General features: G+C 41.4%; 1 protein-coding gene across 1 annotated transcript; it reads left to right on the forward strand.

Annotated features, from left to right (window-relative positions):
- On the forward strand, positions 1 to 27,621 carry hells (helicase, lymphoid specific). Its single transcript, XM_050070680.1, has 23 exons — positions 1 to 320; positions 1,045 to 1,142; positions 11,133 to 11,251; positions 13,215 to 13,337; positions 13,446 to 13,487; positions 13,576 to 13,603; positions 13,733 to 13,791; positions 13,880 to 13,921; positions 14,027 to 14,254; positions 15,173 to 15,355; positions 15,530 to 15,673; positions 18,284 to 18,480; positions 19,482 to 19,575; positions 20,719 to 20,880; positions 22,179 to 22,321; positions 22,602 to 22,746; positions 23,445 to 23,528; positions 24,309 to 24,428; positions 24,643 to 24,759; positions 25,684 to 25,843; positions 26,021 to 26,117; positions 26,247 to 26,323; positions 26,802 to 27,621. The coding sequence occupies exons 1-23, from the start codon at positions 313 to 315 to the stop codon at positions 26,888 to 26,890; spliced, it is 2,559 nt and encodes an 852-aa protein (XP_049926637.1). The 5' UTR covers positions 1 to 312; the 3' UTR covers positions 26,891 to 27,621.
- Positions 27,622 to 27,786: the final 165 nt, after the last annotated feature.

The raw sequence follows: 27,786 nt of genomic DNA on the forward strand, positions 1-27,786 counted from the left end.
TGCATTCTGCAGAGCAGCATAGTGGCATGCAGACAGGTCTCCTATAGACGTTTGTATAGTTTTATGTAAGGCAATATTTCAGGGTTTTATTGTGATATTTGCGGCCCTGCACACTTAAAGACGAGACTGATAACCACTAGCCAACTAACGTTAGCTTTGACCAGCGACTCCAGCGAGTTGTTACTTCAGGACTGCTTGAATAACCAGCTTGTGTAACAAAAAAATCGCTTATTTGGAATTTATTAGTTAAACTTACCTCGAAGTGTTGAATTAGTAACGTTAGCCCAATCGTCTGCTTCGCTGTTTGGAACGATGAGCTGGTAAGTTGAATTATTTTTGCTTAAGAGAATACAACGTGTCTGTCGGTGTAAGATTTTATCATAGCTTTAGGCAATAGAGCATTCCTTAGCTATATATTAGATAATGGAGCCGTATGGATTTGCAGGGTGAGTTAAAGTCCTTATTTAGATTTGAGCTGATCACCTCCAAATGGGAGGGGTCTCAATGCTGCGATACCACATTGTAAAAAGTAAAAGAGTGTCTGTGAAACTCAGAATCATTTGTCTGTTCTTTTGTTGATGCTGCGGGCTGTCGTAATTGACTATATTGTGTCTGTAGATATTAAAAAACCAGCATGTGCTGTAGGCTGTAAGTCCATTAACTCAGCCTACAGACGGTGTAGGTCTCAGTGCAAAGTAATTTTTTTCAACATGTGAATGGAGTCAGTCCCGCCCCGTGTTAAACCAACAAGACTAATTCTGTCTTTATGACTGTGAATATCTGATGCTGTTGATCATTTCTGATGAATTTGCTAATCATGCTGGAATTTACTGTATGATCTACACACCCACTTTATTGACTGCACTTGGGTTAGTGATCCAGTGATAGTCTCATTGCCTGGCAGCTTATACCAGCCTTGGCAGATCTGTGAGCTGTCACTTGTCTTAACGTGTCCGGATGAAGACTGTGAGTTAAAAGACAGAGGCGGAAAGAATGAGAAACTCATCTTCTGGTTTTGATTTGTGTTCTTCCTCATGCTGATAGCCTGAAGGAAGAAACTCGAAGTGGATCCCCTCACTGCCCCAAACCTGATGAATCTGAGGAGCCGCTGGGCACGGCCATGGAGACTGGTGCTGCAAATGGTCAGTCACAAAGAACCCCAGTCTGTGACCCCCAGGGGCCCCCAAAGCGGTTTACTGTTTTTTTTTTTTTTTCTTGAACTAATCCAACTTTAATTAAAGGGATAGTATGGATTTTTTGAAGTGGGGTTGTATGGGGTGCTTATCCATAGACAGTTATTTACACACAGTAGATGTCAGTTAGCACGCACCCAGTTTGAAGAACTGGGCTGGAGTCTGACATGGATTGATTGATTTTATTTAAGTGTCGTGCACAAAGTGGTGCCCAGCCCATATGGGCTTACAAGACACTCACCAAAACAACAGCCTGGATGGTCACATGACAGATCAATAACAAAAAGTCCACGAAAGGAAAAGCAAACATTTCATATCACTCCCTCCAGGAATTAGACGACACCATTGGGTTTCAGATACTGATGGATTTATTCTCATTTCTCCGCCCTTCGTCACCGTCATCAAATCCACCGTCAAACTGTTCAAATATATGACAATTTACAGAATGACAACATATTAATATTACTTACACGCTGTAGAAACATGACAGTAAAAATGCACAATGAACACACAGTAAATCCCAAAATGAAACATACCTCGCTGGCTGCACACAACCGAGAGGGAATGAGTCCACTTGAGCAAAATATAAAAATAAAAACTTCAAAAAACGGCAATAAAAGTTACTGCTTCTTCTTTTGTCCGATAATGAAATGTTACCTTAAACTCTTAACTTTCTCCGCTCTCAAATCCTTCTTGGAGGAGATTACAACCGCAGCATCTCTGTACCTGCTCTGCACCTCATGTAAACATCATGCGCAACACCCAAAAGCATCCCCTGCGCAACACAATACACAACCAGTACCTCTGCGGTCCTGATACAAACCAAAATCGAAATTCAGGAAAATAAATCATTTAAATAATATATGTAAACAAAACATATCAAATAATGACATAAATAATATTTATGGCAGTTAAACTCCCACCAAATCACAGTTATGGTGATTTCACTTCACAATTTCACTTTCACTTCACAAAGTTCAGCTTCACACAATAAATTTGCTCTGAAAGGAGCAACCATGACACTTATTCTGCTTCAAGCAGTAGAACAGTCTTTTGTACAGGCCTATCAAGATAGACTGGTTTAGTGGTGCGTCTTCCATGGTTGTCTAAGGTCGAGTCACTCATTAACAGTTTCACCTTTCTGACTCTACCATCAGTACTAGTATACACTTCTGTTACTCTTGCCAATCTCCATTGATTTCGCAGAGAACAGTCTTCACAAAGGATGACAATGTCGTTCACCTTCGTGTTTCTCTAATCCTTTTGCCATATTAAGAAGGTATTCCTTCTTCCACCTCGACCAGAATTCGTTTGCCAGGAACTGCACCTGGCACCATCTCTTGCGCATGTACAGAGCCTGACTCACAAATTGTCCAGGAGGGGGCGATATGATGCTGGACTTCATCATAAGGATGTGGTTGGGAGTCAGGGGTTCCAGACTTGTCGGATCATTCAAGTGCTCTGTAGTCAAAGGTCTGCTATTTATAATAGCCATTACTTCATACAGAAAGGTTCTGAGTGAGGCACTATCAAGTCTTTTGGCAGACTGATCAAGGATTGCTGTAAGAACACTTCTGATCGTCCTTATTTGTCTTTCCCATACTCCTCCCATGTGGCTTGATGATGTGTTCATTATGAACTCACATCCATGTTCTTTCATCTGTTCATGATCCAAATCCTTCATTGTGTTCAAAAACTCTCCTTTTGCAACTACAAAGTTGGTGCCTCGATCACATCTCAACTGTCTTACATTTCCACGTATAGCAATGAATGCACGCAGTGCATTGATGAAAGCGTCAGTAGAAAGATCATCAAGCATTTCAATATGTATGGCTCTTGAGCACATACAAGTAAAAAGAAGACCATACTTCTTCAGTTCCTTTATTGCGTCCTTAACATAGAACGGTCCGAAGCAATCAATGCCACAGTATGTAAAAGGCGGTGTCATTTCCATTCTATCTTCTGGCAAATCTGCCATCTTTGGATCTTGTGTGCTCCCTCTGTACTTTCTGCACGTCGTGCACCTGAAGATGTGTGAGGCCACTGCACTGCTGCATCCAATGATCCATATTCCTTTGGATCGCAATTCATTCACAGTTATTCCTCTTCCTTGATGATGCACCTTCTCATGGTGGTGCTTGATCAGTAAAGAGGACACATGACTTGCCTTTGGTAAGATGGCAGGATGCTTGACATGTGGGTGAAGACTAGATCTCGTCAATCGTCCTCCAACCCTGAGCACACCATACTCATCTACGAATGGACTTAGTTTGTGTAGCTTGTTTGCTTTGTCTTTGGGTTTTACTTCTTTGGATTGTGTTATATCTTTGATTTCACTGCTGAATGCTTCTGTTTGGACCTGTTTTATTATGAAAAGCTCTGCTTCCTGTCTTTCCTCAACAGTTGTGGTTTCATTTGTTTTAGGCTTGAGACCCCTGATTTGCTTGGCATGGTGCTTGAGACAAGCGATGGCTTTGATAGCCCTTCTCCAGTCAGAAAACTTTGCCAGGCGGTCTAGCAACGTCCTGTCTTCCTTTGCTCTGGTGTTAAGCACCTGGGCCTTTCGAAGTTCTGGATCATTGTCAATGACCTCTCCCACCATCGCATGTCCTATGGGCAGCTCCTTTTCCCATAGAAAGTCTAGGCCAGTAAACCAATTTGAAGCCACAAGCTGATCTGCCGTCAGGCCCCTCAAAGCATGATCCGCAGGATTGTCTTTGGACTTAACAAATTGCCACTGCTTGGGATCCGTGGTGGACTTGATCCTTTCGATTCTGTTCGCCACAAACACATGAAACCGTTTGGCATCATTGTTTATATATCCAAGTACGACCTTGGAGTCTGTCCAGAAATATTCTTGAAGGCCATCTATCTCTAGCTCATTTCTGAGCATAACACTTGTTCTTGCTGCTACCACAGCTGCAGATAACTCAAGCAGTGGAACTGTGGTTACCTTGGTGGGGGCGACACGTGCTTTCCCCATGACAAGTGAGCAATGGACATCTCCGTTGTTGTTGACTGCCCTGAGGTAAGTACACTCCCCATAACCTGTGACGCTAGCGTCTGAAAAGTCATGAAGCTCATACTGCTTGACATCCGTGAAGTTCTCTGGAATGTAGCACCTTCTGATCTTTACTTTAGACAGGTTTTGAAGATCTTGCAGCCACAATTCCCACCGTGTCCTGAGCTCTTCTGGGAGTGGCTCGTCCCAACCAACCTTGTCTCTACACATCTGTTGCAAGATCTGCTTGCCTCGGAGGATGAAGGGTGCTACGAACCCCAGTGGGTCGTAGATGGAAGCTACCATGGATAGCACTCCTCTTCTGGTCAGTGGGTGTTCCTTGACAGTGACCCTGAACTGGAAATCGTCAGAAGACACACACCACTGAACCCCAAGAGCTCTCTCCATGAGCGGCTCTCCTAAGGCCATATCCAGATCCTTGACACTGTCTGCACACTCTTCTTTTGGTATTGATTGTAATACCTTTTCGCTGTTGGAAATGAACTTATGCAGTCTTAGCTTGCCTGTGCTGCAGAGCTCTCGAGCATCCTTGATGAGCTGGATTGCCTCAGCATCAGACGTTACACTCACAAGTCCATCATCAACATAAAAATTCTTTTGGATGAATGTGACAATGTCTTGGTTGAAGCGATCCTGACCTTCGGTGGCTAGATGTTTAAGTCCAAAATTGGCACAGCCAGGTGAGGAGGCTGCCCCAAACAAATGGACTCTCATCCGAAAAATTAATGGCTTAGAGGTTAGGTCACCATTCTCCCACCATAAGAACCTCAGGTAGTCTTGGTCTTCAGGTCTTACGTGAAACTGATGAAACATACGTTCCACGTCGCACATGACAGCAACTGGGCCCTTACGGAATCTACAAAGAACTCCGACCAAGGTGTTTGTGAGCTCTGGCCCAGTAAGAAGGTGGTCATTTAATGATGTGTCTTCAAACCTTGCTGAACAATCGAAGACAACACGTATCTTCCCAGGCTTTTGAGGGTGGTATACCCCGTGATGGGGAATATACCAGACTGGGTGATTATTGAGTTCCTCATCTGGGACCCTCTCTGCATCTCCACGAGCGATGATGTCTTCCATGAAGTTCACATAGTTTGAGTAGTACTTCTGGTCTCTCTTGAATTTGCGTTCTAAGCCCTTTAGACGTTGAACAGCGTATGACTTATTATTGGGCAGATTTGGTCTGTCTTGTTTAAAAGGTAAGGGCATCTCATTATGACCATCTTGGTTGTGTTTGATACCATCTTTCAACTTGGTTAAGAAGTGGAAATCTTCCTGAGAGATAGTTGCCTCTTCTCCAAATCTTTCACTGAAATCGGATTCCAGCACTTTAATTATCTCATCTGGAGTAAACATTTCTTTGATCCATGTCTTGCAAACATAGTGAACTTCACCCTTGAGCTTGGCTGATGGTTTGGTTTCAGGTGTCACTTGCCTTACAATGATGCGATGACTTACTCCAATAGCATCACCTTTATGCTCACATGGGTCACCATAACCCACTATGCTCCAACCTAAATCGGTTTTCTGAGCAAAGGGTTGGTTTTCCTCCCCACAAACAACTTCTCTGGGCATCAGAGCTTGTGGGCAATTATATCCAACCAGCAGACCAATTTCACATTCCATTTGTGGAGCAATGTGTTCTGCTAGATGCTCCAAATGAGGCCATGCCTTGGCGGTCTCTGGAGTTGGGATGTGGGTGCGATTAGCAGGGATGAATTCACGAGTGTAAACTGTCGACACTGTGATCTTCTTTGAAGAGAATATCCCTCTTATTTGTAGGCCTTTGAGTCTTTTGCAGGGTACAATTGTCCTCTTTGATGACATTGTTGACAGTTTCAGCTTCACTTGTTCGGTGCTGGTGTTTAGGACATCTGCCACCTCCTCAAGAATGAATGAAGAGTCACTTTGTGAATCTAGCAGAGCGTAGACAAGAACTTCCTTGCTTGAATCACTCTGCGTTGACACATAGACAGGTATTATTGTTGAAGTCTGTGTACTGTTACCGTCTTGCACAACTCTGTTGGACGTGGCTTCCTCAGTGACATCCGGTGGTTGCGGTAACTTTGGCTTTCTTTCCTTACTTTCACTTATTTCTTTAGATTGTTCTCTCTTTGTTTCTTGTTCTTGTTTTGAACGATCTTCATGTAAGCATGTGGGGTGACGCTTTGAGCAGGTGTCACAGACCATCCGGTTACCGCAGCTCTTCGAGTGATGGCCAGGACTCAAACAGCCGAAACACAGTTTTTCAGTCTGAATGAATTTGACTCGGTCAGCGAGTGGTTTTTCGATGAATCTGCGACACTTGTGTAAGGCATGTCCTATCTTCTTACAAGATGCACATATGACTATGCTCTTTTCACTGGTGTTGGTTGTGAAGATCTTGGCAGCTGCAGTGCGGTTCTTTGAGACCACTACATTTTGCTGCTTGACCTTGCCTTTGTCAGGTTCACTTTGTTGTAGTGCATGGTAAGACGTTATAGGGTTACATGCGATACTAGCTTCCATTGTTAGGAACGTCACAAAATAGCTGAAACTTGGGAACTTTCCATGTTCCAGCTGGTATAGCGTGGCCTTTCGGTTCCATCTGGTTCTCAGCCAGTCAGGTAGTTTGGCAGTCAGTTTCTGATTCTCAATTCCATCACTTAGAATATTTAGACTCTCATTGTGAGCCATGGCAGATTCACAACTGCGTAGAAAGTCCACAAATTTTCTTAGATCAGCACTCTCCTTTGAGGCTACTTTCGGCCAGGCATGCAGTTTGTCTCGAAAGGCTTTAGCAATTACAAATGGCTCGCCATATCTTTCATTTAGCAGGTCCCATGCTGCGTAATATGAGTCTTCTGAATCAGTCAGAAAATGACCTTCTAAGGCTTCTTTAGCTGCTCCTCCGACATATTTCTGAAGGAAGAAGATTTTCTCTATCGTTGGAATATTTTTCCTCTCAATTAGTGTCTGAAAGGATGACTTCCAATGATTAAACATGAGTGGATCCCCACTAAAGATTGTAGGCTCTGGAATGGGTAACCTGTTTCCTGATATAGCCTCAGCCAAAACCTTCACAAGCTCTCCTGTGTCATCTTGAAGCACATTTCTTGGAGCCACATCTCTTGGTGATTGTGTGTGCTGATACACAGGGTTCACCTGATCAATTGCTTGGGCAACTGTAGGCAATTCAGTGTTCTGTGGTTTTAGTCCTGGGTCTGGATAGACCTCATTTTCATCATAGACTTGAAGCCTTGCTCTGGCTGCATTCAGCCTTTTCAGCTCCTCCAAACGCTGAAGTTCTCTTTTCAAATGTTCTACAGACCTTTTCCTTGCAGCATTCTCTTCTTGCTGTTTCTTTAAAAGAGCTGCCTCTTGCTTCTCCTTTGCTATCTTACGTTCAGTCTCTTCCTTTTCTGCTTGAAGACGGCGAGTTACTGCAGCTGCTTCTTGTTCTGCAGCTATCAACCTATCTTCGGCTTCAAGTCTTTGCAGTTTCTCTTGGTGGCTCTCTTGCTCAGCCATAATCTGCAATACAGCTTGTGTAGCTGCATACTCTGCAGCCGCTTGTCTTTTGGCTGATGATGCAGTAGAGTGAATAGTATTAACCTTAGAACAACTGGAGGCTGGAGGTGAAACACTGGAAGTTGAAGATGCAAATACAGAGCTGGCATCAGGCCAAATCAGCTCCTCCTCTGTTCCTTGAATTTGAGACTGAGCATTTTTTACAACAAGGCTGGTGACTGATGTACACTTGTCAAGCTTGCGGCGCATGTCATGAGATGGGCTGTCAATCCTTCGATATTCATCATAAACACTATTTAGTTCAGATAGTTCTTTTTGAATAGTGCTGATATGTTCTTGTAGGATATCACTGGGATCCTGTTTTATCACAGATTATTTAGCCACTTTAGTTAAAGCTTTCCAGCGTTCATAAATGCTGTCAAAGCGAAGTAATAGCCCTTGTATTTTCTCTTTTTGCAATTCCTTTCCCTTTTCTGTCAATGTTCGGGATCTTTCACTTCTGCGTGGCTCTACTTTACAAGGCTCTCCAGACTGTACTTCTTCTTGTGCAGTGCTAGACTCATATGTCTGCTCTGGCTCTGCAGTTTGTTCTGTGGCAGCTGCAATACAATGAGTCTGCTCACTTGTTTGTGACATTTCCACTTATTTTGAAATTACTTGTACACAATTAACTTGTCTCACATGAGTAGTGTAGTTAACAACACACATTTCACAACATACGCAGGTGAATAAACCAAATTACATTAGGTTACTGACTTTCAAATTAAAACCTTTAAAGAAAGGTAAGTATTATAACACTTAGTTACAGCTGACTTATGGCCACACTTCAATACACTTGCATAAAGAATATTAAATCATGCATAGAAAACTTCCCTTCAAATGTCAGCTTACATGAATGCACACCTTTTTTTCAGTTAAATGATAAATGATCAATGTAAACCAAACACCAATAAGTCAAACACATCAATGTCCCTTTAAATCTTATGAAAAACTGCACTTGTTATTCGGCTTCACAGTTCCTTATAGTTTTTCAGTCCTTATGTCACCCTTCAGACATAAACTTCAATGTCTGGCTTATGAACATCTTCATGAAGAAACGAATGAACGTATGTGTCCGTAACGCTTAACAGTGGCTTATCTGTAGTCCCGTCTTGACGAGCTGTCGATCACGAGCAGGTCAGGGAAAGTTCACGCAGGTCCGAGTTTGACTATCACTCCCTCCAGGAATTAGACGACACCATTGGGTTTCAGATACTGATGGATTTATTCTCATTTCTCCGCCCTTCGTCACCGTCATCAAATCCACCGTCAAACTGTTCAAATATATGACAATTTACAGAATGACAACATATTAATATTACTTACACGCTGTAGAAACATGACAGTAAAAATGCACAATGAACACACAGTAAATCCCAAAATGAAATATACCTCGCTGGCTGCACACAACCGAGAGGGAATGAGTCCACTTCAGCAAAAATATAAAAATAAAAACCCCCCAAAAAAACGGCAATAAAATTACTGCTTCTTCCTTTGTCCGATGATGAAATGTTACCTTAAACTCTTAACTTTCTCCGCTCTCAACTCCTTCTTGGAGGAGATTACAACCGCAGCATCTCTGTACCTGCTCTGCACCTCATGTAAACATCATGCGCAACACCCAAAAGCGCCCCTGCGCAACACAATACACAACCAGTACCTCTGCAGCCCTGATACAAACCAAAATCGAAATTCAGGAAAATAAATCATTTAAATAATATATGTGAACAAAACATATCAAATAATGACATAAATAATATTTATGGCAGTTAAATTTCAGAACAGCCAAATTCCATAACAGAAACATCTTATTATGTTGGGTACAACGTTCTCTGTCTTAAGTGCCAAGCATTTTCTATAAATCTTGCCAAAGCAAAGGTCTCCTCATCAAAAGGCAACGCAACATCTCACCTTCGGACAACCAAAATAAATCAGGATTTTTCCACTGAATTTTTTCAAACAGGTAGTTTCTTAAATCACAGTATAAAGGGCAATGAAACAGAAAATTATATTCATCTTCAACAACATCAAGATCACAAAGAACACATATACATTGCTCCTCTGCGATACCTTTATATCTGCCCACTTCAATAGCCAGAGGAAGGGTACCAGTTCTTAACTGGGCACAAAGGGACCTCTGTCCCCTCTTCAAATTAAAAGTTACATAATGTTCTGTATGGAACCCCACTTTGATTTGAACGTAGTTTCTGAGCTTTGGTTTGGACCAGATGTCATCTTTCCATTGTTCATTGTGAATCTTAACTAGTTTTTCTTTCACTATGTTTATATTACACTGCAAATTGTTCCTAAATATATAATTTAAATCAGAAAATGAAAATAATACAGAAACCTCTTTTGCCTAAGGTTGATTATGAGTTCAGTCCCAGTTAAAAATCTTTTTGGTCATCCTATCCTCTGGCAATTGAACAAGGCGGTTCCACAACCGAACTATTTCACATCTCTGTTTCACAAGACACGACACCCATCCCATGTCCCCTTCAGTAGCCCCTTTAGCAGTATACCTGTGAACCCAGAGAAAGCACCTCATGGCTCGAAACTGAATAGCATTACTGTCAGGGCTATCTTTAAAACCCCACACGCCTGCTGCATAAAATAAAATTGAGCCAACCATTGAGTCATAAAGTTTTGAAAATGTCAAAAAACCTAGGTCGGGGCACAATTTCATTTTACACATTACAGACCCTAAAGCTCTCCCTGCTGACTGCCAATGATTGTCTTCCATCGGAGAAGGTCATATTTTCATTAAAAACAAGATCAAGATATTTATATGAAGTAACATACTTTAAGGGCCTTAATCCAAACTGAAATATGTGGTCACTCTGCTGCTCACAAGGTCTTCTAAAATGTAATGCAGCTCCTGTGTTCAGCAATGTTAAATTACTGTTTTTCTCAACTGAGTCTGACTTTGAAGAGAGCGATATAACTGCTTCATTTTCCCGCTGGAAATCACTGTTTTACATTAAGGAAAAAACGTGGAAATATTCTAAATACAGTTAAAGTTACTTAAACTGATATTGATTTTTTTTTTTAGGTGTTCTCTTAAGTGCCTAAAACACTTTTTATTTGCTGTCCCCTCAACAGCAGTATAATATACGGTCTATGGATAAGTACCCCATACAACCCCACTTCAAAAATGTGTACTATCCTTTTAATGTGGTTTACCTTTCTGTCCTAAGGTTGAGATAGTGAGGTAATTGTGTATTTATTACCTACATTATAAATGGCCATCCAAGAAGTAATAAAAGTTGATCATGGTTGAAAAGATATGGAGCTGTTTCTAAAATGAATGAGGACATGGGGCTGTAGATCCAGCCACTAGCTTGACTGTCACTGTTGTTTCTTTGAAGATGTCAGTGTGAAATCTGAGAATATGACATCTGAAGTGGTCATCACTAAGGAAATGGAGGAAGAAGAGAAGCACCTGATGGAGGAAGGGGAGAGGAAAGAAAAGGAGATGATGGAAAAGGTATGTTGCTTATTAATTCCCTTAGGATGTATGTCCTCCCCCTTTTTCTTTTTAAAAAGTGTTTGTAAATCAGTATATGGTCTGGGACTGGGCATTGAATCCTCCATCCCACTAATGCCTACTATAAACTGGAAGACTTGTCTGACACACTCAGTACATTTACATGCACACAGTAGTCAAGCTAAGCTCATAGCTCGGCTAATCAGTCAAGTTGGACTTCTCATCTTGTCTGGGTATACATGCAGAAGAGAAAGTCGAAATTCTGACCTACTGTAGTAAGTCTGACTCCGCCTTGATAGGCGGCGCTGTGTCCTTTTTAATATAGTGCGTACTGAACTAGTTCCGGTTCTTGTTCAGAAACTTTTTAAAATAAATCTGTGTTTCATGTTTTTTCCTTCCATCCATAATCTTCAAAATGTTTAGCTCCTTTAGCTGTCAGAGTATGAATGTAGTTTCCTCGTCCATCCAGAAGTGCATCTTCTGCTTCTTGGTCGCCATGGTGTTTGTTTGTTTTTCCGGGAGTTACTGCACTGCTGCTATGTCATCTCCTTCCGGGTGAAAGCCCACGAAGGAAAAAGTGGTGCATGCGCAGAACACCGACTTGATACATGCAGCAATAGTTCGATTTTCAATTGAATTATCCAGACGTGTTAGTCGAGCCATGGATAGTCCAATTTCAGTCGGACTAAACCAATAATTCAATTTTCTCAAGCTGCATTTAAATGTACTGACTGTCATATTTAAAGACAATGGGAGTTTTTTTTCACACACTGTAAGATTTTGTTAAAATTGGGGATCTTGCACTTTGTGTCATGTGGTATGAATGTGAACATGATGGCAACTCAAAAAGTTAACCACTAAAATAACATCTAATATAAATAAATTGCCTGAAATGTGGGGCACATTGAACCTTGCAGATTATCTCACAGAAATGACAGCACTTCACTTTAAAGTAAATAAAACAACATCTAATGTATAATTAAAGTTCAGCTGAAATGAGAGGCATTTTGCGTCGTGCAGTATGAAGGTAACCCTGCACATTATCTGACAAAAACTCACTTAAAGTTAACATTAATATAACATCTCAAAAAAATGAATTGCTGCTGAATTTATTTTCTAGATCGAAGTACTGCCAAACCACACTGGTTTTGCAAGAGGACATCTCTCCATTTTTTCCACAGCCCTGTTTTAAAACTCCAGTCTACTCGAGCATTACCACTGGGAGAGGGACTGCTGTCTGACGGCTCTGCAGCACCCACTAGTGGTGGCCTTGTACATTAATGAAACACTAATTAGTTTAAGCAACTTATATTTCTTGTGCCAACTTGCGACGTTTGATTGTTTAGACGTCTAATCGCGTGCATCCCTGATTAAAATGTGTATTTGCAAAAACTAATGTATTTAATAAAAGATTGATATTTGGTGTCCATGTGTCGATACAATATCGCCACGCAATATATCGTAACAGTTTGCTGTATCGATTCCCCCCCACCCCTAATATTCACGTCAGTGAACTTCAGTATTTGCATGAGCCTAGACTATAAACTTAAGATAAAATTAAAGATGTTTGTCGGAATGTCAAGGCGAGAAACGGACTGACTTAAGATAGCTCGGACTAAGTGTTATGATCACCTTGGACCAAATGATTGAGATCACGGGAGCGTTCACCAACTGAGTAAAAAGTCTCAGGATTTTATCCCAACGTTGGAATTTGTCTGCGACAGTGAAACCGCTTGAAGTTGTTTGGTGTAAGGCCGGCATTGGTATCAAAAGTTCTTCCAAGACAGCTTGTGTTCAGACACCATTTAACATTCAACAACCTGAGTTTTCATTAATGTAAACGGTTTTTGTAGAAAATATTCCTCAAAGAGTCATTTTGATATAGCTATAAAGAACTGTACAGTATTGGCGCTGGTATCAAAATGCCACTGATGTCTGATTATTTTGCAATGCTCACCTTAAGGCCCGGGAATCACGGGAGAAGGATTCTCATGACATGCGGTTCAAGAGACTTCAGCATTTGCTTCAGAAGAGCAACATCTACTCTAAATTCCTGTTGACTAAAATGGAGCAGCAACAAAATGAGGTACAGTGTGTGTGTGTGTGTGTTGAACTCGTGCAGTAACAACCTGTGGTGTGTCTGCACCTGCTCACAACAGTCTGAGTCACTACAACACCTTTACTCTGATTGCAGGAGAAACTCAAGAAGGAAAAACTTGAAAAGAAGGCCAAGAAGGTGAGGGAAGCTTTACTAAAAACATTTCATAGCATTAGAATATTCTTCAAACCTTGCTCACAGAAGTATATTTGTCTTTGAAATGCAGACCGTGAACAATGCAGAGCCTGAGAAAGGTGAGCAGCTCTTATACTAAATACAACGAACCACCAGTTTAAGTGACATAAACCCTGGTGATGTAAACTTCAAATCCACATACATATTAGTGTGTATGAGGTTTGTGACTCTGTTTCCTGTTGAACTAGATAAAAAGAAGAGGAGGAGGGATGAAGACTACAAAATAGCAGATGTCATGTCCAAAGAAGTAAGTTCTCATTTGATGTTTTATCCGTTTCGGAGATTTGCCATTTACTGATCTGCTCACATTGGTTCTTCTTGATTTTGTCTTCCAGGAAATCATGTCACAAGCTAAGAAACCAAAAGTGGAGGAAGCGGTAATGGTTCATTGTATTTTGACCTATTCCTTGTGGATAGATAATAGATTTTAATCATTCAAAAGGGAAAATGGAAATGTCAGTTTATCAATTATTTGATATCAGGACGAGGCACCGGCCCAGAAGAAACTAGAAGCTGAGGATATCGAGAAGATGAGCGATTCCAACCAAGATATCAAGAACCGTCTGTCAGAGACAGTGCGAGACAACGCCAAGCACCTCCTGGATCCTCACAGGAAGGTCAACGGCCAGCCGGTGCCCTGCCAGCAGCCACAGCTCTTTGACGGAGGGGTCATGAGGTGGTACCAGATTGAAGGCATTGAGTGGCTGAGGGTGAGGAGCATGAGAATTTGGAAATTGATTATTCATTTGTCTCTTTGAATGGGTAGACAGTGTTTTTAGTTTGAACTACAGATTGAAAATCTGACTTTCCCAAGGTAAAAATAAAGTATATTATTATTAGAGGTGTGATGGTTCATAAAATTCACAGTTCAGTTCAATACCACTCTTTCCATCATGGTACCAGTTTGCTGCTAGCTAACTGTAGCTAACTTGTTTGTCGATTGTTTGGTCTGTGACGTAATAGGTCAACCACAGAAAGGTCCAATGCGAACAAGCTGAAAGGGGGCATATCGCCACCTATCGTAGCGGAGTAGGACATACTTGAGTCAATAAATCCATTCGCCTCCCATGCTCTGAAGCACTCTGAAGAAAAGGCGCAGGGCGCTGTGCACTCCTTATTGGGGAAAAACAGAAAAAAGATGCTGCCGCTGAAAAAAACAGGCCATGTGGACACAAGCTCTAATGCATTTCTATAGAGATCTACATTCCTTAGCCTAGTAAGCACAGAGGTCCTTCAAACTCCCAGGCACAAGTGTAGAGGATTTTGGACACACACCAGCAGTGTATGACACATGTCAAAATGTATACACTATGACGTGCAGTGTGTGCTGTCCACATTGAGAGCTGTGATGCGCCACTATGTGAGTTACCTATTGTTTTAAAGCTCTGGATACTTAGTTGTCTGTTGGTGTTTTCAATATCTTGGACTCTCTCCACCAGAATAGAAAAGTGTCTGTTACAAGATTTGCAAATAAGAGAATGTTTATTTTGCCTGTATAGTTTATTATAACAGAGCGGATTGATGATTCAGTCATTTTTTGATCTCCAGTCACACCGAACCGTCTGGTGTTGTTCAGTGCGCAGTATCTGCTGATTGTAACCCTGCAACCTGTCCGATCTCTGTCTCAGATGCTGTGGGAGAATGGCATCAACGGGATCCTGGCTGATGAGATGGGACTGGGAAAGACCATTCAGTGCATCGCTCACGTCGCCATGATGATAGAAAAGAAAGTGATGGGGCCCTTCCTGGTGGTGGCCCCCCTCTCTACTCTGCCCAACTGGATCAACGAATTCAAGCGCTTCACACCAGAGGTAGGAGAACGTGTCCTCTGAATGACTGAAAAACATACAACTCAAAGCAGTGGTGAAGTTTCCAGCTGACTTTCACTTTAGGTTTAAAAGGTTGTTGCTGAGTTTGTCTGGTAACTTCTCTGTTGGTATCTGCTGTGGTGCAGCAGTGTGATCAGTGTCCTGTGTTTACCCCAGGTGTCTGTGCTGCTTTACCACGGCACCCAGCAAGAGAGGGCCAAGCTACTGAAGCAGATCCGCAGGCCTCAGGGGCCCCTCAGCATGTGTCCTGTGGTCGTCACCTCCTTTGAGATCTCCATGATAGACAGAAAATTCCTGCAGGTAGGTACTTGCAGCCTGACAACGTCAGACCCAATCACAAATCTAATTAGTCTGGTACCTCTGAGTTCATTTTTGATTTCCAAAGGGTGTCATCAACAGGGAGTGTGAGGCAGACTGTATGTTTCTGGTTATTGAATATCAAGGTGCATACATTCAGAACAGATATGCATTGGTTGTATTTCACACAGTGAGCATCTATTTTGAACAAAGTACAGCCATCCTTTGGACTCCCTGTTAGAATCCTCTGATGTTGCTTGCAGGTGAAGATAGAGAAGGTCGTGTTTTCTTAGCTTCCAAGGCAATAACAAATAGACAGCATGTATCAAAACTTGTGTGTTGATTTGTTGGTCAAATCACGTTGGTTGGATGAAATAACACCGGACGGATTGGCTGCAAAAAAACAGCATTTACTTGACAAGTTCCATAAACGTGTGGCTCACACAGGAAAAGAAGTGACACACTGAATCTCTGTGAGCTGCTATGCCTGAGCCGCACTGCTCACACGTACTGTGTGACTGACTGCTCTAACCTGTTAACATCAGTGCCAACAAGAACAGCAAGAGGGTTCACAGCACGCGCTTGCCCGGACGTCAAGCACTAGAATTATGGCTTCCTTTTCCTCACAGCTTTTCAATACCGGTAAGACCAACATAATTCAGTTGGTGCCTCATGACACTGTTTTTAGATACCCGGCCTTATTCAATACTGAAATGATAGTCTCTTGGTTGTTTTTGAAAGTGCCTCAGTGGCGCTCCTGTTTACAGTCTTAAGGCCGTTGCGCACTGAGTCCGTTTTTTTGCAGATGCATATTTTTATCAGTCATCTGAAAAAAATCATAGGGCACAGAAATCTTGCACACTGAGTCAGATGCATTTATTTTGTTCTATGTGTTGTGAAAATTGGTAGGACGAGACAAAATGAAAACACATTTCCTCTCTTGCTTCTCTTTAATGGAGTTATTTATCTGTCACCACTCTCTCTCCCTGTGACTTACCTTTGGCACCGCAGCTGCATGAAGGGGCTGAGCTGTCCTGTCTCTGTCTCCACAGTCTCTCTCTGTCTGTGTGCAGTCCACATCCTTCTCCTCTTATCATCATCCACCTGAATGTTACTATCTGACCTGCTGAGAATGAGCTATTTGAGTCATGAAATGATTCTGTATGCCCTGTTCCTCTGTCTTGTCACGGATGTGTCCAACAGCCCCATCTTCTTCACTGATTCTTGGGCAAACAACTCTGTAAAGGCGTCTGATGGATGCCAAAAACGCAGAAAATCAAACCTGTTCCAAAAACTTCAATGACAGACTAAAGTTTCAGAGTCAGTGTGTAAACGTGATTGACACAACATGAGGTCGTTTTTATTTATAGAAGTGCGACAATTTGGACAAAAAAAACAGAGTCAGTGTGCAAAGGCCTTTCGTCTCAAACACGCTCCATATTTAATAAACTGTTTTGATTGGCCTGGCCCGTCACGTCTCATGCTGCTGAAAATCTGTCTAAAGCAGAGGAGGACCACATGCATCAGCCATAGCAAATCATTTTTGCTGGTCAGATCGATAAATGAGAGGAGCAGCTGTTTGTGAGTGACCCAGCACAATAAATGGTGAAATTTCACTTTCACTGCACCTTACGTTCTGCTGCTTCGTCTGTACCCAGAGTGTGCTTTGCGCTGTGAGAGTGTGAAGCATTTCATAACGGAAAGGTATATATATTTCACTAGCACACCTAATGAGCGGTCCAGCTTAAAAAATTCAAAACGTGGCAGCAGATGTTTCAATCGTGGCGGGCTGCACAAATGAGTGGGAAAGCCTGCATCAAACATTTTGAAACGCTTCCATCCCTTGACTGGCTGCCCCCTAAACACTGAATGTCGGTGATTCCGGTCATAAGTGGAGGAGTCCTGAGACCTCATTTTCTCAGTGGAATCACTGCAGTTTTCTTTAAGCTGCATCATTGAACGCAGAGGAATGCAGGTTGTAATCATTTACAAGTGTTAATACTTTTACAGATCTTAATTTTCAAAACTAAATGTAAAGGAGAGCAGTGATGGAAACGGGACAGAGGGACTCATTTCTGTTAGCTTGCTCAGATGTCTTCCGCTTCAGTGTAAACTACTTTTAAACCAGATGCTGGTACAACCTCCTACTGCCATCCAGTTCAGCTCCGTGCTGTGCTGGGATTTAAAACTCTGACCAGGACAATGAACACTTTTTACTTTGGTGACTGTGTTCAAGTGATGGGATCACAGCACAGATGGTGAACAAAGGCATAAAAACGTGTCTAATTTAGCTGTTGGAGGAATGGGAGGCCATAAATAATAATGTTTCTCATAGTTGTAAGCACAGTGAAGGTTTGCCCCCCCCCCCCCCAAGATCACTGCCATGAAACTTTGCACTTTTGAAAGATTATACAGCACAATATGTTGGGCTGTTGGAAATGATCAAATGATCTCAGGCACCCTTTACGTTTTTCTGACATTTTATAGACAAAAGTATTAAGAAAATAAAAGTCTGATTTATCAATATTAAGATTAGGTTTAGTTGCAGCCTTAATTTCACTGTTGTCATGAGTATTGTATAAGAAGCCAGGTCATGTCTGTGATGTGCTCCAGCGCTTCCAGTGGAAGTACCTGATAGTGGACGAAGGCCACAGGATCAAAAACCTCAACTGTCGGCTGGTGCGGGAGCTGAAGACTCTGCCCACTGACAACAAACTGCTGCTGACTGGCACGCCGCTTCAGAACAACCTGGCTGAGCTCTGGTCTCTGCTCAACTTCCTCCTGCCAGAGGTGTTTGATGACCTCAAGAGGTATGGAGCCATGTTGATTACTGAGTGCTGATTAGGGGTGTGCCATATCATATTGTTCATGATGATAATGTTTTAATTTTTGATATGACAGGAAATATTCACATCATAATACTTGCAGTATTTCGACTTGTTGACATGTTGACATCATACTGTTAACGCACAGCAACAACAAGCATGGCTGAAAGCAAAATTATTACTGACGCCGCATGGTTTCTCTGTTTCTCTGCTCCTATGGCAGCTTGACTCCTCACCACTGATGTGTAAAGAGAGCTCTGTAGCTGTTGTTGTGGCTAGTGTGTGACGAAAAATGGATGAGGAGTGACTCATAGCTGTCGAGAAATATCCTGAGCTAAACGACCCACAATCCCATCATTATAAAGACAATGGCCAAAAAGATGCTGCCTGATGAGTCAAAGCTCTGAAGATCGGCTTTTCTGGTGAAAAATCAAGTTTAATCAGGGGCTGTCCACACATGATTTTAAGATAATCCAGAGGTGGAAGAGGTACACATACTTTAGTTAAAGTAGTAATAACTTTGTGTGGTCATCTGTTGCGCGACGTGTCCAGTGTGTGCTAGGGCCGGCACTTGACCTGCATCAGGTGACATGCACAAATGACTACAGTGAGGACCTACATCTACATTCTAGCCAATCACAATACAGCATAAAATTACAGAATTTACTTGGCCGATGCTGTAGATGCCTTTAGATTAATATGTAGATATCATAGTGGCATGTACAGTTTATCTGTGAAGTGCCACCTTTGAAGTTAAAAAAATAAAAACACTTCAGCTCTATTTACATTATCTTGCTTTGATTCACCAGACATTCATTTCACAATCTGACCTGGCTCAAAAGTGACATTGCACGGTGTGACACAGACTTGGGCAGATATTTCAGTGGACCCATCCTGCACAGTCTGACACCATTAACCTAAAAGATGGCTCATATCTGAAAGTACTATCAGCTAATCAGACCTTTAACCTCTCGTTGACTGTTTAGCTTTGAGTCGTGGTTCGACATCGACAGCATCACTGAAGCAGAGAATGTGGTGGCTACTGAGCGCGAGCAGAACATCCTCAGCATGTTGCACCAGGTCAGTCCTCCAGACCATCACTACACAGTGCAATCATGGGTGACTGTTACACGTAGACATGCTAAAATGTGTTCACTACTTGAAACAAAAATATAAAGACAACGCTTTTGTTTTGCTCCCATTTTGAGTGGATATCAAAGAACCATGCATACAGAAGGCTAATCTCTCTCTAATTTTGGTCACAGATCTGTTTAAATTTGTGTTGGTGATCTTATACCAACGCAATCCATAACCCATCCACCTGACAGGCATGGCATATAGAGATTCTGACTAAACAGCAGCAATATTACACAGGTGTGTTTGGATGGTCATAATAAAAGGCCACCTCACAATGTGCACATGTTTCACATGATTAATGTATTGATAGATTGATATGATATGCAATACCTGTCAGGTAGATGGATTATTTTTACAAAGTTTTTTCAGCAAAATGTGAAAGAAAAATCTTTTGTGTGCACAGAAAAAGTCTTAGTTCTTTAATTTTGACTCATGAAAAATGGCAGCAAAAACAAAAATGTTGCAATTTTAAATATGTTCAGAGTGTGTTTACTATTATAGCGCTGGTGTTAAACTGCTATGTATGTATTGAATGTAAAAACCCTCTGTCATTCATTCTATTTATAAAAGTGCAAAGTAGTAGAAGTATTCCAAGTTTGTTGTTTAGCCAAGAAGAAGCTTGAGTTTAACAGTCCTGAGATCTGCTGTGCCGAGAAGAGAAATGCTGTACTGAGGCAGCTCCTGCAGGAGACCTACATAAATAAAAATGATAGGATGTAGTTCTCTTCTTGCTGCTAGTGAGGATCAGCCAACTCACAGTACACAGAGATGAGGATAATATTTTACTCTTGTAATGAAACCTACAGAACAATGATTAATTGTATCAAGTTTAAAGATAAAGTGAGCAGCATGAGAATAAAGGAAACCTCTACAGTCAAGCACAGTCATGATGGTTCACTGTACAATCATTTTCCTGTCCTCAAGGCACAAAATGCTTTATTCTGTGATATAGAAAACATAAGAGATTGCGTCATGTATTTTATCATTTACATATATTGACAATATATGGTGTTTAACACACTTAAACTGGCCTCCTCAGGGTTCATGTGGATACAGAATACTAATAGGCATTTTCTTCCATTTCAGATTCTGACTCCATTCCTGCTCAGGAGGCTGAAGTCAGACGTGGCGCTGGAGGTTCCTCCTAAGAAGGAGATCATTGTTTACGCTCCTCTGACGGCCAAACAGGAGTCCTTTTACACTGCTGTGGTCAACAAAACCATTGCCAAGATGCTGGGCCAAGAAAAGGTCTGTAAGGATTTGTAAATGTGTCTCTTTAGGTTTATTTCCTCACAGCTACAGTGACAGTACCAACACTCTCTCTACACAATGTAGTTCTGTTGTTAAATATCAGATTTAAAACATGTTCTTAAGGTTTTTGTGTTTTCTCAACCCTTTGCCAGCTGATATTGGCTTATTGCAGATATATCAGAATCAGTGAATATCGACTGATAATATCAAGTTCCACTTTATATGTGGAACTTTAAGAGATCCTGATCAAAGATGGCTGTTCTGTTTTACGTTGGTCTCTAAAGAAGACATTGCCAATATTCTTATTTACATGTCTTTATATCTGTTTTTATGCCTTTGCACCAGCAGAAGCCATATTATGTTGTAAGTGCTGCTAGCAGGAAAGCCATTACCAGAAAGTGGCTAAAACCAGCAATACCAACAGTTGATGATTGGATTAACATTATATATAACATCTTTAGGATGGAAATGATAAAATTTTCTATTAGACTGCAACAGGACAAGCTTTCGAAAGGTTGGGAAAATCGGATGGTGTACATTAAACCTGTTTGTTTAAGGTGAATCTATGTCCTTTTGAGTTATTTTATTTTATTTTTATTTGATTTTTTAATCCTTGTTTGTAAAGTGATTAGAGTATCATGAAGAGACACTTCAATATTGTTGGTCATATATCGAGTTTGGTTTCTTTTTTTGTATCAGCTATTCTTTGTTCATATTTTTATTTACATTTACTTTATCGGTCCATTTTAGCTTCTGTATTACACATTGTAACTCATTTTCATGTTACTTTCTCCTGTAATTGGAGAAGGCCTGGAAAGATAGGGCTATAAGCCCTTTGAGTATGATTAAGCTGTCTGACTGAACCCTGAAATAACTGAATAAAAAGAGAATTTGAAAAAAAAAGAAATTGATTAGAATTTGGTGGTCAAAGGTTAAGGTTACTGTGACCATGTGTCCGACCCATTCTCGTGAACAGGATAGGCCTCTTTCTTCAAATTTGGCACAAACGTCCACTTGGACTCATGCAACAACGAGGCAGTAGTTCTAGTGTTATGTCTGATGTAAAGCCCTTTGATTTGTGTTGTACTGTGGTACAAATAAATGTGCCCCGCCTTATTTGAGCAGTGTTTCAACCTTTAGCAATTTGTTAATCTCAATCAGTGTCCGCAGGTGGACATGAGGGATCAATAGGATGATTTAAGGGTCATTTTCTACATGTCACGTTTTTAATTTACCAAATGGTCAGTTTAAAAAAGACACATAAAGCTAAGTGTCTGCTTTCTTGGTGTGATTAGGCGGAGGCTCCTGTAATGTTGACGTCAAGTGGCAGGCCGAAGCGAAGAAGTCAAAGGGTGGTGGACTATAACGAAACAGATGGTGACAATCGGCATGACTTGGAGAAATATCTTGAGAGGGTCCGCAAGGAGCTTGAACAGAGGTCAGCACTGCCTACACACATCTCAGCTGCACACTGAAAGAACCGAATAGAATTGTCATGCTTGCCTAGCCTTTGCTCAACTTGTGAGTTTTTTTGTCTTTACGTTTATTAATATCACATGCTTGTTTACTTTCATTGATCTCAATAGTCTGCTAATGTTGTAACCTTTTGCTTGTTGTTTGAAAGTACCTGTTTAACAAACCTTGCCGTGTTTCGAAGGCATGTGGTCACAATCTATGGCTGTGCATCAGTCTAACTTGAATTCCCTCATCTCCCCCAGCTCCACTCCAGTGCTGGATGTCCAGAGCCCGCTGGATGCTCAGATCAACCTGAAGCTGCAGAACATTCTCATGCTGCTAAAGAGATGCTGTAACCACCCTTACCTAGTGGAGTACCCCTTGGACCCTGCCACACAGGAGTTTAAGGTAACGCACTTTTGTGAACTTGCGGGGGGTTGACTGTCTCTGTGCCAGCGAAAGCCGTGGCCAAAGGCGATTTTTTTTTTTTTCCTAATTTGTGGGGGGGGACACGGTATTTGTCAACTGAAGACCCAGGACAAGTTCCCCTGTCTTACTTGTCATCTGGTGATTAAAGTATAGGCCTTGAAGTTAGCAAGGGAATTTAGTCTTCCTTAAGGTGGACTGTAAAGGTGGACCAGCTTTTCTCATTATAGTGACAGTCTCAGCTGCTTCTAAACAGATAATGGAGTAATATCTGGCTGTTGACTCTCTCTTGAGTTAGACAGTTATTAATCCCAACTCAAAATATATTTGGCTGTTGTTAAAACTATAACTGTTATTTAATGTACATTATTGTAGTTGGGTTAGGTTTCATTTATTATGTGAATTTGTGAACAGTGTTTTGTATTTGTTCAGATTTATATATTTAAGTACACTTCAAACTGTTAAAAAGTTAATGTATTGTTCAAAGTCAAGTTCACTTATTGTCTTTACAATAAGGCAAGAACACCATTCCCCCCCCCCCCCCCCGTATTGTTTTAGCATCAGTGTTGAGATAAAAACAACAATACCCAACTGCAATGACTGGCATGGTAGTACTATCACATGTGTTTATCTTTCTTTTTGTGACATGTTCCTTTGTTGTCATGCTGTCCTTCCTGCAGATTGATGAACAGCTGGTGCAGAGCTCCGGGAAGTTTCTCATACTAGACACACTGCTGCCTGCACTGAAGAAAAGGGGACATAAGGTGAAACAGGACAACAGTGGCCATGTCACTACATGTCAGCCAAAGTGAAGGATTAATAAAGAGTTTCAAACTAACAACTGACAGCCGAGAGGTTAATGTCGTGACAGCATGAGCTGTAGCATTAACTAGCTCAATTGTGCTAGATGAGCTAGCAGTAGATGCATGCATCTTTCTGTGTGGTGATACAGTTGGTTCCTTCATGAAACTGCTCACATAAGGTCTGTGAATTATTTTGAGTCACCACAGCATGATTTCTGGAAAGAGACATTGCTGTAGAGTTGGCGCTTTAAGCACCACTAGCCGAGTGCCATCTAGTTACATTATTTTGGAGAGAAGGCAGATATCTCAATGGCCGATATCTCCAACACGTGGCTAACTCACACCAAAATATCTAGAGTGATAAATAGAAGGACAGAGGAAAAGTTAGATTTATGATTTTGGGATGAACTGTCCCTTCATCATAAAAAGACCAAAACAATAATATTTCAAAAAAAGATCCAGATTTCAGGGAATCAATATTACTTTGTCATTGGCCTGGAAATAAGCAGTTGCAAGGCTTTTTTACGCAGTCAACCAAAATTAGATATATACAGATAATGTAATTGTAAAACTAAGCATATCAAAGGCTTGTGTTAATTGTAATTTTACAGTGAAGGGATGTAGCATGTATTATTATTGAATAGTGCTGCTTTGTGTAGACAATCCTCTGCTCAGCTGTTTGTTGTCTGGTATATTACATGCCAGCGTCTTTCTGACTTGTGATTGGTTGTTGTGGTCCAGGTTCTAATCTTCAGTCAGATGACATCCATCTTGGATCTTTTGATGGATTACTGTTATCTGCGGGGCTTCCAGTACAGCCGACTGGATGGCAGCATGTCCTATTCCGACAGAGACGAAAATGTGAGTTTTGGACAAGTTGAACAAAACTGTGCAGAAATGCTTTCTATATGTTGTAAAGCACTGAGAGCAGGCTGCTCTGTGAGCACATTCGTTAGGAGATGTAGAACACTCTGAAGCTCTTGTGTGAGCCAAGAATTAGCAAGCAACATAATTGCCGCCTTCAGACTTCAGAGTATATGTATTTAGTAATCATCAGGTTCTTCTTCTTCCCCAGATGACCAAGTTTTCCAAAGATCCCGAGGTGTTCCTGTTCCTGCTGAGCACCAGAGCAGGAGGACTTGGGATCAACCTGACAGCAGCTGATACTGTCATCATCTTTGATAGTGACTGGGTGGGTGCAGATTAAACATCAAGTAAAGTAAACCTGTTTGTGAAACATGTCAACTAGGGGTGTAACAATACACATATTTGTATTCAACCGTTTGGTACGAGGCCTTCGGTTCAGTACGCATTACGAACAGGATGATACGTTGAACCCATCGTATTACACTTGGAAAATAAGATATACAGCTTAAACTGCGTTTAATACAATGTTGTCAGTGCCACTGTGCTCAACAAGGCAGTCCACAGGATGGAACAGGCAACATGCCGTCTGCCCTTCCCACCCCCAAACCAGAACAGTCAACTCCACTGAGACACACAGGGAGGCAGCTATGCTAAGTTAGCTCGGTTTATGATGGTTAGTAACACCATTACCAGACAAGAAATAGAAGATCCTCTGATAACCTGCAGGTGTGGTGTTTGGAGTCACTTCAGTTTCGCTATGAATTATGAGGACGATGGCGACAGAGAGTGTGATGGATAACAAACACACCGAGCCAAAGAATGAGCTGCCACACAGCAACAGACTATCTTCAGCAGCTAAACCCGGTAGCACTGTAACATTCACAAACCCTTAGCTGAAGGCACATGCCGCTGCCAGTCAGACTCTCATCAGTAGCCAATCCAGAAGCTCACACATGGTTGCACAATAAAAAAGCACCCAAACTGGGGCACAAGAGCTGTTGCGTGGCTTTAGCCTCTCGCTCAGCAGCTACCGTTAGCCCAAATTATGTTAGTTCTTATACATTTGACATTTTCTACTACATTTCTGCTTTTTGCTGTATCGAAAATGTACCAAACAGTGACTGCACTGAATCGTATCTAACCAAACCGAACTTTGAATTTTGTGTACTATTACACCCCTTATATTTAAAGTGTTCCCTGTACACGTATTGTGTTAGTCATCGGTGCTGATGCTTCATCCCCCTCTCAGAACCCCCAGTCAGACCTGCAGGCTCAGGACCGCTGTCACAGAATCGGGCAAACCAAACCAGTTGTGGTGTACCGCCTGGTCACATCCAACACCATTGACCAGAAGATCCTGGAGAGGGCCTCGGCCAAGAGGAAGCTGGAGCAGATGGTCATCCACAAGAGTGAGTTGCTTCACTTTCATGGCATACCCAGACGTACAGGCCCTTAACTCCATTCACTGCAGCAGGAGATTAGTATTATTTTCACAATTATTATTACATACAAAAACCATGTGTCTGAAACATTTTCCAAATGTGGACTTTGATGATTGTTTCATAATTTGTTGCTCCTCTCCACAGATAAGTTCAAAGGTGCAAGGGCTGAGCTGAACCAAAGTAAAAGCTGCATTGATCTGGATGAGCTGAAGGAGCTGCTCAAAGCCAGAGGCACTGAGAAGTAAGAAATCATCCTCCACCCAGTTTGAATGTTCAGAGAATGTAAAGAACTGAAACTGGGTCTTTACTTGAACTGAACTTCTCCACATAAATGGAGAGTAACATTTGGCTGTAACTTTGTCCCACTCAGAGAGGTGAAAGCATCAAGGGGGAAGGTGATCAGCGACAAGGACCTGGAGCTTCTGCTGGATCGCAGCGACCTGCTGGGTAAGGAGATACACCAGTCTGTATTTCAGCGGGGAACTTGCAGAATAAATGATTGCAGGGCAACACAGGTCTGAATGTCTTCTAGTTATATAGGCTCCCTGACCTACAGCTGACAGCAACACAATCTGTACAGTAATCATCAAAAAATAATCATCCTTTGTCTTTTACTGTAGAAGCTGCAGAATACACTAAAGTCAACTGTATGATGAAAGTAAATTGTTTCTCTTTTGTATTTAGCGGTACAACTACACCAAAAAATGTCTAATTTTTTTTTTTTTTAATCGTTGGGATGAAGTCAACCTTTAAACATATCTGCAATGTATAACTGTGTTGTCCCTTCAATTGACTCTTCACAGCACACTTTCTATTTACACTAATAACTCCATGCCAGTGTAAACTGTGATTCACATCTCAGTTGTATCAACCATCTTTTCACTGTTCAACTGGTCAGCTGAAGTGATGTATTGTTTGTTTTCAGACAAAGGAAAGGGGAACACGAAGAAAGAGAGGGTGGGAGTCTTCCGAGTCATCGATGATAAGGAGTCGTCAGAGATCAAGTTGACCTGAAAACACATCACTGTTCAGACTTCAACTTCTGACCACAGTCCTGAAGAGAAACTGACGCTGCACCTAGATGGCTCACAACTGCCGTCACTTGTAGAGAAAACACCCTGAAACTGCTGTCTGTAGACTTTGAATCGTGTAATTCTGTCTCTTACTTTGTTTACTACCTTGATAGTTCTCTGTTTGATGAGTTGTTTTTTTTTTGTTGTTGTTGTTGTTAACCACTGTTCCCTGTTTAAGAGTTGACTGTCATTTGGGTATTTGATGGTCATCAATGATATTTTGATTATTTTCATGGTAAAGATAAAGAAAAAGATTCAGTTTGCCCAGATACTTAAGCTCATTTTCTCCCTGGCAGTGGCTTTAAGACTATCAGGGGACACCAGAACCTGCCAGTAAACCCACAACATTCCATTCACCAGATGTTCACAAATTAGAAATCAGACTAGAAGACTGACTGACTGGATGCTCTCTTCACTCTCAGGATGCCATTTCTCCTGCCTTCACCGGCTGTTGACATGGTCTATGCATCTGTTAGACAAGACAAAGCCGTAGTGACATGGTGTAGTCAGGTTATTCAATTCCAAACAGCTGATCTGTATTATCTTTAACAATGTTGTAATCAACGCACTTTCCTGCAGGTCATGTATACATGTTCTTTTATGTCTTTTTATATAAATAAACTACGAATTGATAACTTTATGTTGTGTTTATTCCCACAGTGCCCCCCAAACACTGGGATTGTAGGCTACCAACTTGAGCTAACGCTAGTTAGCTGTTTAGATCGTGTATACAACTATAAATGTTTAAACTTTTGTCAATATAGAGATGCTACACATCTTTAGCTCAGTAAGATTCTCCATAGTTTAATCTTTCAATTCATTTTACGGAAACCATAA

Source organism: Epinephelus moara, chromosome 19, assembly GCF_006386435.1.
Source record: "Epinephelus moara isolate mb chromosome 19, YSFRI_EMoa_1.0, whole genome shotgun sequence".
NCBI lineage: Eukaryota > Metazoa > Chordata > Actinopteri > Perciformes > Serranidae > Epinephelus > Epinephelus moara.